This window comes from Lacerta agilis, chromosome 6 (genome assembly GCF_009819535.1).
Source record: "Lacerta agilis isolate rLacAgi1 chromosome 6, rLacAgi1.pri, whole genome shotgun sequence".
NCBI lineage: Eukaryota > Metazoa > Chordata > Lepidosauria > Squamata > Lacertidae > Lacerta > Lacerta agilis.
Genome location: NC_046317.1, coordinates 1,758,202 through 1,775,977, shown reverse-complemented (window position 1 = coordinate 1,775,977; position 17,776 = coordinate 1,758,202). Strand labels below are relative to the sequence as shown.

Sequence of the window (17,776 nt, the reverse complement as noted above, 5' to 3'; positions counted from 1 at the left end):
ACTTTTTTGGGGGGGGGGGGAACGATGCCATAGGCCCAAACACCCTGCCCCCAAGTCAAAATGATTATAGCCACAGCACGTTCCCATGTCTCCTAGTTTGAGATTTGATGGCCTGGTTCCTCTCCTTAGTGGACTGCATTTTATCCAGGGGGCTGCTGGTGGCTGATCTTCCATTTATCAATGACCCAGAGGCTGGTGTAACTGGGGAGGGGAGTGCCCCTGTGCACAACTTTGCTTATACTGGTGTACAGGTAATATGGCTTGAACTGTGTTAGAACAATCATTAATCTCATCCGTCTCTTGATCTTGGGCTGTGACTTTAGCATCCTTGGTACTTAAGGTCTTTCTTTTAAAATGGCAAGGCTAGAAGCTCTATACATACACAACATGTGAACTCTCTCTGTGGCACTAGGGATGCTTGCAACCTTGGGAGCACTTCAGGTGAAAGGTGAATTATGAGCGACTCGCACATCTCCCCTCACTCTCCCAGACACCCTTTTAATTGAGCGTTCCTTGTTATTTGTGATCATGATTGTTATCAGGGCAGTTATATACAGCAGTTCTGTACAGTACACTTTCAGTGGCACTGTACATCCAGTAGGTTTGCGGGAAATCATTCTTTTCATTTGCAGTAGGTGCATGCCCTGTGGTTTCCTGCTAAATCCTATAACTTTTCCTGACACAGATGTTCTGGGGTTTTTGTCCTGCATTTGTTGCAGTATAGTGCAAGAGTGCTCCTCCAGACAACAAACATGTGATAACACTGGAGAAGCATAATAGAACAACTAATGATGTGTGGACAGTCCAGTATAGAGTCAGTGACATGGCAAAGATTGTAGCTGGAACAGGTATGGAAGCTTTGCGAAAGAGTTATCTTTCTTCATCAAGATTATTGAAGTTGCTCTCTCCTTTCTGCAAGAGGAAAATATATTGATGCTTTACTTTCTAACACACTTCCTATCTGAAGAAAACATTTTAAATGCATTTCCTATCCATTCTGTTTAGACCTGCAAGCACCTTTTGTGCAGAGTAACTCAGCACAAGGCTAATATAAAATTTAAAATCCACTTTTGTAGCACAAAGCCCATCCCTTTTGGTAGTATAAAGCAAAAATAATGAAGCTGGTTTTGTAGCATGAAGCCCATCCTTTCAGCCAACCCTAATATTTTTGGCATCTGAAGAAAGGCAAAAGGTATTGACCTTCTGCTCTTCCTTGGAATAAATAAACCATTTCTTTAAAGGCTTTCTGACACTGGCATGCTGAAATGACTGGGCGTGAGTTTTGTTTTTGTTTTTCTATTTAAAATATGCTGGTTTGGTTCTGGGCATCAACTAGAAGCCTGGCTGCTAAGAAAAACAGTGTTGGTAGAGTTGAGCATGTGCACCAATAGACACTTGTTTGCTGGTGTAAATATGCAATTTAACCCATAGGGCCTAAATACATGTTACATATAAACATGTGTAGCTGAACCCTAATAGCCATATTCCCCCAGGAGAAACTGTTCAAGAAGGAGGTAGTTTCAGCAGAGGAGTACAAAATCATAGAACTGTAAAGTTGGAAGGGACTGAGGGTCATCTAGTCCAACCCACTGCAATGCAGGAGTCTCAATCAAATCATCCATGACAGATGGCTACCCAACCTGTGCTTAAAAACCTCCATGGAAGGAGAGTCTACCACCTCCTGTGGGAGTCTGTTCCACTATCAGACAGCCCATGATGTCAGAAATTCTTTGTGATGTTGAGTTGGAATCTCTTTTATTGTACAGCGGTACCTCGGTTTACGAACTTAATCTGTTCTGGAAGTCCGTTCTTAAACCAAAGCCATTCTTAAACTGAGGCGTGCTTTCCCTAATGAGGCCTCCTGCCGCTGGTGCCCTTCCACCGTTTGGCTTCCGTTCGTAGGCCGAGGTAAAGTTCGCTAACATTTGGATCCATTGGTTCTGGTCCCACCCGCCAGAGAAAAGAAGAAAGCAAGCTTGCTTCATTCTCCATGTGATAGCCCTTTGAACATTGGAAGACAGCTAGCGTATCTCCTCCCAGTCCCCTCTTTTCCAGGATAAACAAACCCAACTCTCTCAACCATTACTCATAAGGTTTGGTTTCCAGACCCTTAATCATCTTGGTATCCCTCCTCTAGCTTGTTGATCTCCTTCTTGGTTTGTGGTGCCCAGAACTGGACACGGTACTCTAGGTGTGGACTGACCAAAGCAGAGTAGAGCGGTACTGTTACTTCCCTTGAAGTAATATACTATTGTACCCTGTTGACAGTGGAATGGACTCCTTCAGAAGGTTGTGGACTCTCCTTCTTTGGAGGTTTTTAAACAGAGGTTGGATGGCCATCTGTCATGGATGCTTTAGTTGACATTTCCATGCATTGCAGGGGGTTGGACTAGATGACCCTCAGGGGGTCCCTTCCAACTTGACCATTCTATTATTCTGTGATTCTGTGCAGCCTAGAATAGCATTACCTTTTCCCACCTACTGATTCTTGGCTCCAAAGACCTTCCCCCTCCCAGCTTCTCCTAAATAGTAAAAAGGTAAATAGGTAAGTGACCTGGACTGTTAAGTCCAGTCAAAGGCGACTATGGGGTGCAGCACTCATCTCGCTTCAGGTTGAGGGAGCCAGTTTTTGTCCACAGGCAGCTCTTCCCGGTCATGTGGCCAGCAGGACTAAACTGACAACGGGACACCGTGACGAGTGCCAGAGTGCACGGAAACGCCGTTTACCTTCCCACTGTAACGGTTATCTACTTGCACTTGTAGGCTTTCTAACTGCTAGGCAGATGCTGGGACGGAGCAATGGGAACTCACCCCATTGTGTGGATTCGAACTGCAATCGGAAAGCCCCTTAAGAGGCTCCGTGGTTTAGACCACAGCGCCACCCTATTCCTAATTGTCCCTATTCCTAAATTGTAGGAATATGTTGGGGATATGGTGGCACACATTTGCATGTAACCTGTTGTTAGGTCTTCAGAACTTTAGCCTTTTGCAAATGTCCATTTGAAAAGGGTATGTGTGTGGAATGACTTATAGCCCAAATCATTGTAGTGAGGGTTGTATTTTTTTGTTATTAAAAATAAAAGCAGGCTTATGTCATCACTCTTTAGTTTCTCCATCTGTCTTCCCAAAAAATGGTTTAGAAATAACTTCTAAAATAAAAGCAAGTGATAAATTTAAAAAATCCCTCAACACCAGAAACTTTGGTGGTAATCTGTGTTGTAAACCTTTTCATCTCAGAAACAGTTATTTCTAAACCAGGCAAACATTCCCAATTTTGTGGCCTTTCCTCCGAGCCAGATTTTTGGGAGAAAAAAGCTTGCTTATTTATTATTTCCAGTAATTGCTGAACAGCAAACTAAAAAGCATTCTAGCAACTTTAATTTCTTATGCTTTCCGCCCCCCCCCCAATGTCCTGTGGTACATATAGGAGAGGAAAAACGGTTGTTTTGAATGACTTTCTCAGCAGCCAGTAAGCAGTAGAGCAAGGTCTGGACCTTTTGGGATTACCCAACTTCCATGGTTAAAGCGTGAAACAATAATACCTCAGTGTGATTTTTATGTTAGTCTGGGGATTTTTCTGTTCTTACATGTTATTCATTGGAATCCTCTGTGATGTAAGGGGACCATGTTTTGAATTCCATGTTAGGAATAATAATCTTGCAAAGTGAAGTTTTTAAGGGATGCCTTGGTTATCTATACATATAAAAATGTTCCCATTGCGTGCACGGCCGACACCACCTTGCTCCGTAACCACTGGACCAAATTTAGGACAAAGCGTAACATGACCATGGAGGAAGGATCTGGCATAATAAAAATTTAAAAACCCATACCTGTCATGCCTAAAATATAGAATAAAGGCAAAAAAATGGCGCGCCTATTATACCTCACCAGCAAAAGGAATGAAGACTCCAACAGCATCCAATAGAAAGGCGGATTGCCTGTTGACGTCATCAGACCTGCGCCAAAAAGAAAACCCCATCCACCATTTTATAACTGTCACCTGTAAGCACCCAAGGACTTTCTGACACAAACTACTTAGTGGAAATGTGGAAAAAAGACGGAGCAGGAGGCAGGGCAGTTGCGGAAGAGAGGGGGGAGGAAAAAAATGCGGGAGCAAAATAAGCCCAAGGCTGCCTGAGAGGTTGCACTGAGTAAGACTGGCTCTGAGGGGATTTTGTCGCTGGGGTGTGTAATTTTGGGACTGGGATGGGGGAGAATGCTCTTTTTAATGGCATAGAGCATGGGGCCAGTTAATTGTGAGGAGGGGGTGTTTGGGGGGGGGGTTGCGCTTTTACAGTAAAAAAAACCAGAGCAAGGCCCGCAGTAGGCCTCCATAAAGTGGCCACTGCCCTCACTTAAAATGGCCGCTGCACTCTCTCAGGTATTTTAAAATTTCCCAAGTGCCTTCACCTAAAATGGCCGCCGCAACTTCGCATGATGAACACACAGAGTCCCAAGTGATCAATACCACCGGCCCGGCCCTTTGCTGACCTCTACTCTACAGGGACAGGGAAGAACGAAAACAGGAGCTTCCAGAATACTTTCGGGGTCAGAATTTAAAAAAGCAAAAAACCCCACAGCAACGCGTGGCCGGGCCAGCTAGTCTATTATAATTATACACAGGCAACTCCCCATTTTCACAGGGGTTGTGTTCCAAGGCACCGCATGTGTGTGTCAGCGGTGATGCGTGTGCCAAACGTGCACAAATGGGAAGTATTGCCTGTATTGTAATATTATACAAGATGCTTACAAATTCAGGAAGGGCAGTAGAGAAAAGGTAAGGAAATGGGAGCAGGAGGAAACCAGAAATAGTATTTTATTATTTTCGGTTACACATACTTCAGCTTAGTTACAGCAGCGGGTTATGTGGACTAGTTGACTGTTCTACACGCTTTGTGGAAAAGTGGGTTTTGAGAAGGGATTTGAAGGAAGCAAGAGAGATGGCTTCAGAGGCGTGCTTCTGGAAGGCCACCCAACATTTGGGGCCAGGGTGGTTGCTGAAAAAGGCCACATGCACACACCAGCCTTTTGAAACCCAAGCTTTAGTATTTTGTTGACCTATTGTGGGTTTTGTTCTGTTGCATTAGCACAGTGGCCTATTTTTGAACTGTTTTATAATATCACACCTGCAAGCAAAACATTGGTTGCCTTTGCTTTAAGGCTTGTTGTCTCTGTAGATCATGCATGCTAGACTTTCCCATGGACAGCATTGATAGAAGGAGCCTACATTTAGGGCCTCTCCAGAAACTTGCTTTTGCAAATCCAAGTTACTGGTTTTTTTAGCTTGGGTTGAAATGGAAGAAACAAAGCCTAGGAAGTATGAGGTTGTGTGCCAGGGTTTTTTTTAAAAAAAAAAATATTGGCTTTGGCACTTGCTATTAAAATCTGTGCCCCTTGTGGTCCTGCTGTTCTTAGTGCGAGCTTTGCTGCTACGTGACATAGTACAAAGACTGCAGTTTCCAGTCTAAGCTTAAGCACTCCAGAGGAGAAAGGAACTCCTTATCTCTTCCACTGTGGTTCAATTTATACATTGTTATCAAATTCCCAAATACGGGCTCATATTTACATGCATTTGCATGGAAAAAGTATCATGCGAGGTGAAATTCTTTGCATGCCTGCTTATATGTAATTATTGCTACAGTGGCAACCACTTCTACTGCTATCTTAATATCAGGAAAATAAAGTTACAGGTAGGTAGCCGTGTTGGTCTGCCATAGTCTAAACAAAATTAAAAATAAAATAATTCCTTCCAGTAGCACCTTAGAGACCAACTAAGTTTCTTCTTGGTGTGAGCTTTCGTGTGCATGCACACTGCAGAGATGTACTGATGAGTACATACATAAATTACAGCACTGGGGGAGCAAGACCATTAAATGGGTCCAACAGTCTAGGCAGTTTCTGCCTGTGCTGTAGAAGGAAGTTGGGAGTAGAGGGAGTTCCTCAACCTGGGAAGGTAGCCTATCTTGGAGAAGGAAAACTCGGTTCCGAAACCTCCACTGCCTTGCAGGATATCTTTGGAAGAAGAAAAGACTAAGGAGTAAAAAAATCCAGAGTAGAGTCCCTAAGACAGTTGCATGGCACCTTGTACACCTCCTCCTGGGGATACCTGCAGCCACATACCGGTATTTTGCTGTGCATTCCTTTGGACCACATCAGTGAGACCGAGAGAGAGGTCTTGTTGTCTGGGCTGCCCTAGACCCCCATACACACTGCCCAGGCTTCACCCTTAAACTGTGAATATGCTAGTGCATCTTATTGCAGTTATTGCGTTGTTACACACCAGTCTCCTCGCATGACTAAGAAGGGCACAGGTTAAGTGACTGCACACACCCTGCAGACCCGTGTGTGTGTAACACTGACAACCTCTCACAAACCACATTGAGCATCCGAAATAGGGTCTTATATGTGAAAGCCCTTGTGCCACAGTAAATTTGTTAGACTTTAAGGTCCCACAGCAAACGTGACAATTTTTCATGGGGAAAAGAATCTCAGCGACTTGTTCTGGCAACAGGTTTGATCAGTGGGATAACTGAAATTGTTCAAAGTTTAAGAAATCTATGCTGCTTGAGATGATAGCCAGTCATAAATGGCTGTGTGTTCTTTTGTGCTTGAATAGTGCATGCTTGTGTGTGTGTGTGTGTGTACACACACACACATGCACACATGCACACACAAACTATCCTCATCTCTGTTGCAGTGTTGGGCAAAGGGCATTCTGTTGTATCTGCTTTTGTTGCTTGGTTGCAGAATGCATTTATTATGGTGAGATTGTGTGTGCATACAATCCTGCCCACTGAGGTGAAACAATAACAGCTGGTGTGCAGCTGTACACCTCACTCTGGGAACTTTTCTCACAGCCAAGAAGCCTTGAGAGGAAGGTGGGGGGTGGGGTGGAAGACTTATTTATTTATTTATTGGCTCTTCCCACAGTTGTAACTCTTGTTAACTGTTTCAGGCACCCCAGGAGCAGCTCTCTAGTTCTTCTTCCGCAGGTCTGTTCTTTCTGATGTCACCAGGACATAACAACAAGGGGAGCCCACAGTGCATTTGACTGCCTAGTGGACTGTGAGTAGCACAGGAGTCATTTGTCTTGAGCTTTTCAGGAGGCCATTGACAAAAAATAAAAATAGTTCCTGGTTATGCACCCAGACTGAGGAATGGCAGCCCGTGTGCTCCACTGTAAAATCTGAAAACAATAAGCACCATCCCCTGTCGCGACAACTGTGGTGGAAGGCTGTCTAGCAAGCTCTTGCTAAAGAAAAATTCCTTGAAGCATCTCTTAACAGAAGTGCCAGTGTTCTTGAACAGTGAAGCTTAAGAATGCTCATTTCATTCCCAATTCAAAAAGGAGGGTGGTTTTTTTTACACCCCCACATGTAACTCTTGAAGCTCTTATAATGGTTTCTCCATGTCCATTATAAATCCATAAATGAAAGATGGTTTCCTTCTGTCACTTTCTCATCACCACCCCTTCAAAAATGTGCCATCCGCACTGCCTAGCTAATACGGTAGAGAACATGCCTCACTGTGGGGCTTTTGTTTTAACTGGTATTTTGCTCCATTGCCTTTTTGCTTGAGCTGGGGAGAACCTTTTCCCCACTTAAGGAACTTTGCTCCAAAGGAAAGGTTTGGGAGGGGAGGCTGCAGCCAGTGTGGGTAGAGAGTATATTGTTGCAGGATTACATTTGTTTTCCCCCTGTTTCTTTCTTTATCACATTCATGCTGCATTAGCAGCACCAAAGTAACCCCCCCCCCCCAGGGGACAAGCCTGGGCAGAATGTTTGGAGGTCCTGGGCTGCCTAGATGGTGAGACCCCCCCCCCCTCAGCCTCACAGATGTGAGGAAAGCAGAGCAGTTGCCTTTCAGGGGTGCCAACTTGAATAAGGTAAGCCCTGCCCCCACATAATTGATCACATGATGTGGTGCATGCACACCATTTGAATGGCAATGCCCATCAACTTTGGGGGGCTCCGGCCCCCTCAGATATTTTATGGGGAGGGCAAAGTCCCCGTGGCCCCTTGGAGTTGGCTCCTATTCTTTGCAGGAGTTGCCAGAAGGAGACCTACAAGACACCATCCATGGAGTCTTAGGGACTCCACTCCAGATTTGCACAGGGTTTACTCCTGAGCCCTTTCTTCTCCCAAAGATATCCCACAAGGCAGTGGGTACAGATTGTTCCTCAGGGTTTACTCCCGAAGCCGCTCTCACAAATGAGTATAGCTGCAAGGCAGCAGATGTTTAGGACCAGAGTTTTCCTTCTCCTAGGTGGGCTACCTTCCTAGGTTGATGGGCCCCACCTGCCCCTCACTTCCCTCTACAGCATGTGCAGAAACCACCATCTTGACTGTTAGACCCACTACTGGTCTCGTCCACTCAATTGGCTGGAGTCTATCTTCGCATGCAGTCCCTAAATCACCAAGGATTTGAAACCCTCACCTGGTTAGCCTAGTTACAGGTAGGTAGCCATGTTGGTCTGCCATAGTCAAAACAAAATAAAATAAAAAATTCCTTCCAGTAGCACCTTAGAGACCAACTAAGTTTGTTCTTGGTATGAGCTTTCGTGTGCATGCACACTTCTTCAGATACACTGAAACGGAAGTCATTATCTCATTATACATTACATGACAAAGCTATCTTTAGCCATCTCACCCCTTGCTTTTCCCTGTAAGACCCTGTATATATTGCAGTCTTTAACAGTCAACAGGTTTTACACACCAATCAGCTGATCACCCATACCCACCACCCTTCTGAGTAATACCCTTCCCCACTCCCTCACTATATTTAAGGGTCTGGTGACTTCCGTTTCAGTGTATCTGAAGAAGTGTGCATGCACACGAAAGCTCATACCAAGAACAAACTTAGTTGGTCTCTAAGGTGCTACTGGAAGAGATTTTTTCTTTTATTTTGTTCTGGTTAGCCTAGTCCAAGCCATCAGTGGCTGGTGTGTGGCTGCGATTGAATGCTGGCAGTTTCTACAAGTCACAGTTGAGAGCTGAGTGCAGAGTGGGGACCAGTGGTGGATGGACTACCCAGAAGGAGCATGTCCCCCACCAGAGGCACTACCCCTCCTCTAACACCCCATGCATTTCTTTGCACAAAGACACAAATATGAAGCAGAAGGGATTTCTAGGAAGGACTGTAGGCATGCGGCTTTCAGAGAGCCAGAGGATGCTGAGGTTTTCATAAAATTAGGCCAAGAGCAGCATGTTTCCCGCTGGGCCACAAATCCCCCAACTAACAATTAAAGGTAAAGGTAAAGGTACCCCTGTTGTGAACAACTCTGGGGTTGTGGCACTCATCTCGCTCTACAGGCTGAGGGAGCCAGCATTTGTCCGCTTCTGCAGACAGTTTTTCTGGGTCATGCGGCCAGCATGATTAAGCCGCTTCTGGCGAAGCCAGAGCAGCGCAAAGAATCACCGTTTACTTTCTCGCCAGAGCGGTACCTATTTATCTACTTGCACTGCGTGTTTTTGAACTGCTAGGTTGGCAGGAGCTGGGACAGAGAAATGGGAGCTCACCCCATCACGGGGATTCGAACCGCCGACCTTCCGATCAGCAAGTCCAAGTGGTACTGTGGTTTAAACCACTAACCATTAGGCTATTATAATGCTGTTACAGTGCTGCAATAGATCAGTGCCTTTCGAAATGTCCTTTACTACCGATGAGGAATAAACTGAGGAATAAACACCAAAAATGCTGAAGACACCTTGCCCTTCACCCTTAATCACTGGCCCTGCAAATGTGCAACCATGTGAGAGTACGGAGTGTGCTCCAGAATACATTTACAGTTCACTTGGGAAACCTTTGGCCCTCCAGATGTTGCTGAATTACAACTCCCGTCACCTCTAGCTACTAACCATGCTTTCTGGGGCTGATGGGAGTTGTAGTTCAGCAACATCTGGAGGGCCAAAGGTTCCTATCCCTGGCCTTGGTGATAGGGAGCCCCATCACTAACCCATGTGAACGGCATGCGTTCCAGCCATTGAAAAGAGCTGTTCATTTGGTTGGCTGTGGCAAGCTATGACTTGCATCCAGTTGACCAGACAGGGAAGCTTTCATAACTAGAAGAGAGGTGACAGATTGAGGCAAAGTTCAAGCTTACTTGCCAATGGATTTTCCCATTGAAAACAGTTGACCTTAAAAGTGCTTCACTTTCCCTGGGCTGTGCCCCAACGTCTGTTCTGTTTCCAGACGATCAGTGTATAAATGGTAAAAGTTTCTGGAGGTAACAGCATTCGCACCTGTATTAGCAAGGCTGCCCCCCAGTGTGCCCCAGAACCACCTTGCTGTGGGCTGGGGTTCCTTTTCAGATAACTTGATGAGGAAAGAGTTCCCTGTAGGGAGATACTTCATAAAACCGCTGAGCTAAAGGGAGTGAAATGCTGAAGTGCCGCACGTTCCTAGGATGCAAAGATGATCATGGCTGGTTTATCTACGTTTATTGAGCCTGCCTGGGGATATGCCAGCAACTGGAAAGAATCTATAATGGAGAGGCCTCTTTTCACAAACTGGGTGGGAAATGTATGCAGGTGGGCAGGGGGTGGGGGGTGGGGTGGAAGAGAGTGGGTTTTTTTGTTTGCTTTTTTGCTAAAGCTGATAAATCCTGGGGCTATTCTTCATTTGATTGTCTACAAAGAAATAGTATCAAAGGGGGATTCCGCTTTTCTTCCTTCCTGGGATGGTTAAGTTGAGTCGAAAACAGTTCCTTGATCCTAACCATAATGGCACGAAATGAGGAACTAACAAAGGCTCTGATTGTCACAACAAGAGGCCCTGACTATCCCAGTTCCCTGGCTTGGCTCCAGCATTTCCTCTTTGCTGTGTCAACTACAGGGAAAGTGAAAGTATGAGCCCATCATCTTTGTGGGAAACGTATATTGCACTTCTGAACCAGTTGCTGTGGTTTCATTCAGTGTCGTACCCAGAAACATGTCTGCTGTCTTGGAGTTCTTAAGATTATGTGAGGCGCAAGGTTATGCGAGTACCTTTTTAAAACAAAGCAATGGGGTATATTTTTTTAGCATTTATTTATTTAGCGTTTTAATAGACTTTCAAGTGTTCAAGATATTTTGCTTGGGAAGCTGCCTTATGGTCCTTCTAGTGCTGCATTGTCTGACAAGGGCTCTCCGGAGAGTGGCAACCCTCTGCAGTGTAGTTCAGCTTCTAAGTGGTCTGCACAGCAACTGTGCTGTGTTGTCCAGATGTATCCGCCCCTTATAGCAGGTTGGGGTTTGGTCTGAAACTGAGAGAGAAGCTTCCAGTAACCCTGAGGTTATAGGGCACAATTGCCCTATGAGAAAAGTTGTGACGTTTGGGACTTTTTAGTTTAGAAAAAAGGGTGAGTAAGAGAGGGAACATGTACAAAATTGTGCATGGTGTGGAAAATGTAGGTGCTCAGGGTCATCAAGTGAACCTCTTCACACAGCACAAAATTAAACTATGGACTTTGTCCCCATAATATTTAGTGATGGCCACCAGCATGGATGGATTTAAAAGGGGATTTGACAGGTGCATGGGGGTTATGGTTACCAGGGGATACTAGCAACAATGGCCATATGTTGGAGACTATCAGTTTCTGGGAATCGGATGCAGAGAGTGCTGTTGCACTCGGGTTCTGCTTGCAGACTTCCCATAGGCATCTGGTTGGACACTGTGAGAATGGGGTGCTGGAGAAGATGGGCCTTTGGCCTAGGACGGTGCTGTGTTACCTGTTCCTTTTATCTCCATATTACACATTGTGCTGGGTGAGTAGTGTGCAGCCCTACAGTGTAATCCAGTGACTACTAACATTGCACCCTCATATTTCCTTTCAGGCCAAATCAAGCATTAACTGCATGGAGAAGCCTCATGTTTCATTGACTTGCATGCAGACCGGCTGCACATTTCATATGCGCATGAGGTAGTGAGACCTATGTTGGAGCAAGGACTCCTGTCTTACAATGCTGTCTTTTGGAGTGTGCTTCTTTCATCCTCCTCAGCCACAGTTGCTTGGGCATTGACGGCATGGGGGGGGGGGGAAGATACACACAAGTGTTTTGTTGCATGTCAAGAATCCAAAAAGTGAATTTGCACATTACTTTTTGTGTCCTTGGAAAGGACCACCACAGTTACATCCCATGAGTTGACACGGGTAGAGTATGGTATACTTAGGCACAGTAGACCTGAGTTAGCATCTCTGTCCACCCCATGACATTCACTGGGGACCTTGGACAGGTCAATATATCACTCGCCTTCCTTGCTTTGGCAAATAAAGGATAAGTTCCATACATTCTGCACTGAGCTCATGTGGAGGACAGGCTGGATACAAATGCTATTGATTAATTGTTTCTTTAGTAAAATGACAGAGTGGGCAATTGTGCTGTTAGGAAAAATTTAAAATAAATACCAGTTGTACTCCTTGCAGGTAAAATGACAAAGCTGCGTATGCACACCACTCTAAAACATTTGTGGCACATTTTCAGCTGGGAAGAAGTGTCCATTCTCATCTAGTGTGCTAAAAACCCCTCCAACCTATTGCCTAATGTCTTTTCTTAACTTGCCGCAGGTAACCAAGAGAGCGACCATTTACAAGTTTACAGTATGACAAACATAGCCTTTTCGTTTTGTTTTGATATTATGAACATAGCTTATCATTTTGATTTTTCACACAAACATTTATAGCAAGTCGACCCTGCAGACTTTGAAAAGAATGAAGAGAAATTTCACTCTCTTCCTGCTCTTGTGCCTCTCAACATTTTTTCTTCTTTTACAGGAAAGTCCTTTGATATTACATACGTACGCCTGAAATTTCACACCAGCCGGCCGGAGAGCTTTGCCATCTACAAACGCACTCGGGAAGATGGTCCTTGGGTGCCTTACCAGTACTACAGTGGCTCATGCGAGAACACCTACCGCAAATCCAGTCGTGCCTTCATCAGGACGGGGGAGGATGAACAGCAGGCCCTTTGCACAGACGAATTCAGTGACATCTCTCCACTCACGGGAGGCAATGTAGCCTTTTCAACACTTGAGGGCAGGCCCAGCGCTTACAACTTTGACAACAGCCCTGTCTTACAGGTAAGGGAAATGGGGATTGGATCTGGATCAGAGGCTGTGATTGAGGCACATCTCAGTTCTTCATATCTAAGGCTCCCCTGGGTACAACCAGAAGAAGACACCAGGCAGCTCCTCTCTACTTTTTATGGATAACCCCAATGTAGGCCCACAGCATGCTCCAGTTTTCATTAGTTAGTGAGGTTATCTATGGTCCTACCTCTTCAGGTGTGTTTTGTATCTTGCTGTTTAGCAGCTGGTCAGGGAGACCCCTGGCGTGAGACATGTGAAGCAGCTTCAGGTTTGCGCCTGAGTGCAGCACAGTGCGAGCGGACAGATCTGAGCCTCACACGTTCTCTGGCACAATCTCCATTGAAATGAATGGGAACCACAGAACAACCTGTCTGCTCCTTTGAAGGAGACCGTTATACATGTGTGATGAAGTATAATTAGTAAAACAGTAATGGGAGAGCTTGGGAATTTGGCTGTTTTTGTGGTCCACCATGTAGGTCCAATGGCTCATTGCAGGGGGAAACTGGTGCAGATTTTTATAAAAAAACATCTGCTGGATCAGGCCCATGGCCCATCTAGTCCAGTATCCTGTTTTCACACTGGCCATGGGAAGACCACAAGCAGGACCTGAGAGCAACAGCACTCTCCTCTCCTGCAGTTTCCAGCAGCATTATTCCGAAGTATAGTGCCATTGGATAGCCTTAATATCTATGAATTTGTCTAATCCTCTTCCAATGCCATCTAAGTTGGGGGCCATCACTGCCTCTTGTTTAACTGACCCATTTAAATTTCCATCCTGTCACACCTCCTAACAAGGAAACCAGGCATCTTCCTTTTAAGGGAAGCAGAACTGTTGTGTTGCATCGCTGTTGTGTTTGTTTTTCCATGGGATCCGCCTGCTTCCTTTTCAAATTGGCACCAGCATATCTTAAAGCTATGAAATGAACAGGAAAAATGCTGGGTGCTGTGAACATGAAAGCCTCACTGATGATTATTCAGTTTGTGTTGGAATGCAGGCTCCCAAGAAAAGACAGACTTTAGCCTAAGAGCTTTGGGGCAGGTATCTCTTCTGGAGCAATTATGCTGGTTTCCCTTGGGTTGCGGTGAGTCTATGGGAAAGCGGAAGCTGAGAATTTAAAACAAAGCATTCAAGTAAGTATGATTCATTGTGTGTATTACACATGTGTACTTGGTTCTGAGATTGGAAAACTTCCAGAAAACCAAATACATGTACATATCTTTGGTTGATTTTTTAAATTTCTCCCGTACTTCCTGGACCAAGCAAAGCATTCCAAACCATTTAGAAAGAAGGATATGGGATAGAAATAAATCCCAAGATACGCTAGCATCCCTGAGGACTCAGCTACTTAGTTGAGTTGAGCTGTTGGGACGGTTCAGATGTAATGCTAAGCCATATTTTGGCATTATGTACCTGAACCCGGCTCCATCTTCCCCTTGTGTGTGACAGTTGGTCTTGAGGCAAATCATCATTGGCCATTTCCCATTAACTAGGGTAAGATGTAGGGAATTGCTTCATATGAGGGGAAGGGACCATCCACGAACTGATTATGAATGAGGAGGCTGATCTGGCATGTATCATTGAAACCTGGGTGGGTGAACAGGGTGGAGTTGGTCTCACCCAGCTGTGCCCACTGGGGTACTCAGTGCAGCATCAGGCCAGACTTGAGGGTCAGGGAGGGGGAGTTGTTGTAGTCTATAGAGATTCTCTCTCTATCCCCAGGGTCTCTGTCCAGTTGTGAGATGGGGGGACGGGACGACACACCGACCTAGAGTGTGTATTCCTGGCATTGGCCAATCAGGACAAATTAGGGATTCTTGCTGCCCAGCAGTCTCCCTTCCTGAGCTGACAGAGCTGGTCTCAGAGGCGGTGTTGAGGACTCCCAGGCTGCTGATTCTGGGAGACTTCAACATCCATGCCAAGGCAGCTGCCTCTGGGGTGGCACAGGACTTCATGGCCGCCATGACAACCATGGGGCTGTCCCAACATGTCACCGGCCCAATGCACATGGAAGGCCACACTCTGAACCATGTCTTTTCGACTAGGCAGGAAGACAGTGATTTGAATGTGCAGAACATTGACACCAGTCCCTTGTCGTGGTCAGATCACTTCCTGTTTAGACTTAGAATGTCAGCACCTTTTCCCCCTCTGCAGAGGTGGGGGACCTATTAGGAAGGTCCACCCTTGGAGGGTTCTGGGGGGTTTCTGGCTGATATGATTGGTGCGCTTGTTGAAGCCCTGGCTGACCTCTGGAACACCCGAATGGCTCGGGCTATTGACACAATTGCCCCTGAATGCCCTCTCCGACTTTGTGGAGCCTGATTGGCCCCCTGGTATACTCCGGAGATAAGAAGAAGAAGAAGAAGAAGAAGAAGAAGAAGAAGAAGAAGAAGAAGAGGAGGAGGAGGAGGAGTTTGGATTTGATATCCCGCTTTATCACTACCCAAAGGAGTCTCAAAGTGGCTAACATTCTCCTTTCCCTTCCTCCCCCACAACAAATACTCTGTGAGATGAGTGGGGCTGAGAGACTTCAGAGGAGTGTGACTAGCCCAAGGTCACCCAGCAGCTGCATGTGGAGGAGCGGAAACGCAAACCCGGTTCACCAGATTACGAGACTACCGCTCTTAACCACTACACCACACTGGCGAGGAAACAAGCTGGGAGATGGCTTGAACAGTGGAGGAAAGATTCAAATGAATGCAACCAAACACTGATAAGGGCTCATTATTGAGCCTACCTAGTGGCAGTGAAGACAGCAAAAAAGGCCTACTTTGCTGCCTCCATGGCATCCTCATCATGTCATCTGGCAAAGCTTTTCTGTACGGGGCCTTTTACAGGCTGGCCCAAAGGAGGTGGTAGAACCAATGGTAGCTCTCTGTGACTTGTTTGCAAAGCATTTTGAGGATAAAATCGCTTGCATCCACCAAGACCTTGACTCTGCTGTTATAGCAGATGAATCTCATGGGATGTCCAGAGCACAGTCTAGTCATGTTGTGTTGGATGAGTTTCAGTTGTTAAGGCTTGAGGATGTGGACATGGTGCTTGGATCAGTCAGAGCGACCACTTGCGCTCTGGACCCTTGCCCCTCTTGGCTGATAAAAGCCAGCAGGGAATGAAAAGATGGCTGGGCCAGGGAGGTGATCAGTGCCTCTTTACGAGAGGGGTGGTCCACTCCTTAAGAAACCTTCCCTGGACTCAGAAAATCCAACTAACTACTGGCCAGTTGCTAAACTCCCTTTCCTGGGCAAGGTTCTGGAGCAAGTGGTCGCAGATCAGATCCAAGCGCTCTTGGAGGAAACAGATTTTCTAGATCCATTTCAATCGAGGTTTACACCCAGTTTTGGCACAGAAACTGCTTTGGTCACCCTGTATGATGACCTCTGTCGAGAGAGAGACAAGGGAAACATGTCCCTGTTAATTCTTCTCGACCTCTCAGCGGCTTTCAATACCGTTGACCATGGTATCCTTCTGGAGCGACTCTCCAAACTAGGGGTGGGTGGCACTGCTTTGTGGTGGTTCCAGTCCTACTTGGATGGTCGTTCCCAGAGGCTGTTCCTTGTGGAATGCTTTTCAGCCCTGTGGAACCTTCAGTGTGGGGTTCTGCAGGACTCAATCCTATCCCCCATGTTGTTTAACAGCTACATGAAACCGCTGGGTGGGGTTATTTGGAGCTTTGGAGTACGTCGTCAGCAGTATGCTGATGACACTCAGCTCTGTTTCTCCTTACATCTGCAGGTGAGGCAGTGGAAATGCCTTGATAATGGGCTGGATGAGAGCCAACAAACTTAAACTCAATCCAGATCAGACTGAGGCACTGTTAGTGGGTGGTTCCCTACACCGGATGGCTGGATAGCTGCCTGCTCTTGATGGGGTTACACTTCCTCTGAAGGAGCAGATTCGTAGCTTGGGGGTACTCCTGGATCCATTGCTGTCGCTCAAGGCTCAGGTGGCCTCAGTGGCACAAAGTGCCTTTCAACAGCTTTGGCTGGTGGCTTAGCTATGCCCCTATCTGGACAGGACAGCCTAACTTCTGTTGTGTATGCTCTGGTAACCTTAAGGTTAGATTACTGCAATGCGTTATAGGTAGGGCTGCCTCTGAATATTGTTCAAAAACTTCAGCTAGTGCAGAATTCAGCCAGGTTGCTTATTGGAGCAAGACGGTTTGAGCGTATTACACTGATCCTGGTCAGACTGACTGACTACCAATTAGTTTACGGGCCCAATTCAAAGTGCTGACTTTGACCTATAAAGCCTTAAACAGCTCAGGAGCGCAATAGCTCAAGGACCGCCTCTTTCCATATCAACCTACCTGACCCTGAGATCATCTTCTGAGGCCCTTCTTTGTGTGCCTCTTCCTTGAGAGGTCTGGAGGGTGGCAACACGAGAACGGGCCTTCTCTGTAGTGGCTCCTCATCTGTGGAATGCTCTCCCCAGGGAAGTTTGCCTGGCACCTTCATTATACACATTTAGGCACCAGGCAAAAACGTTCCTTTTTAACCTGGCCTTTGGTTGATCTGATTGACATCCTATGCCCTTTCAAAATGTGTTTTTTGTGTGTGGGGGGGTACTTGGTTGTTGTTTTTATTTTTATTATGTATTTTGTGGTTTTATATCTTGTTTTTATTCTTTGAACCGCCCTGAGACCCCCAGGTATCGGGCAGTATATTAATAATAATAATAATAATAATAATAATAATAATAATAATAATAATA

General features: G+C 45.9%; 1 protein-coding gene across 1 annotated transcript in view; it reads left to right on the top strand.

Annotated features, from left to right (window-relative positions):
* The window catches only part of LOC117047844 (laminin subunit gamma-1-like), a 123,165-nt gene that overhangs the window by 56,758 nt on the left and 48,631 nt on the right, over nt 1-17,776 (top strand). The window contains exon 2 of the mRNA XM_033151069.1: nt 12,752-13,056. Within this exon, the coding sequence (XP_033006960.1) occupies nt 12,752-13,056 (305 nt within the window). The remainder of the gene's footprint in view (nt 1-12,751; nt 13,057-17,776) is intronic.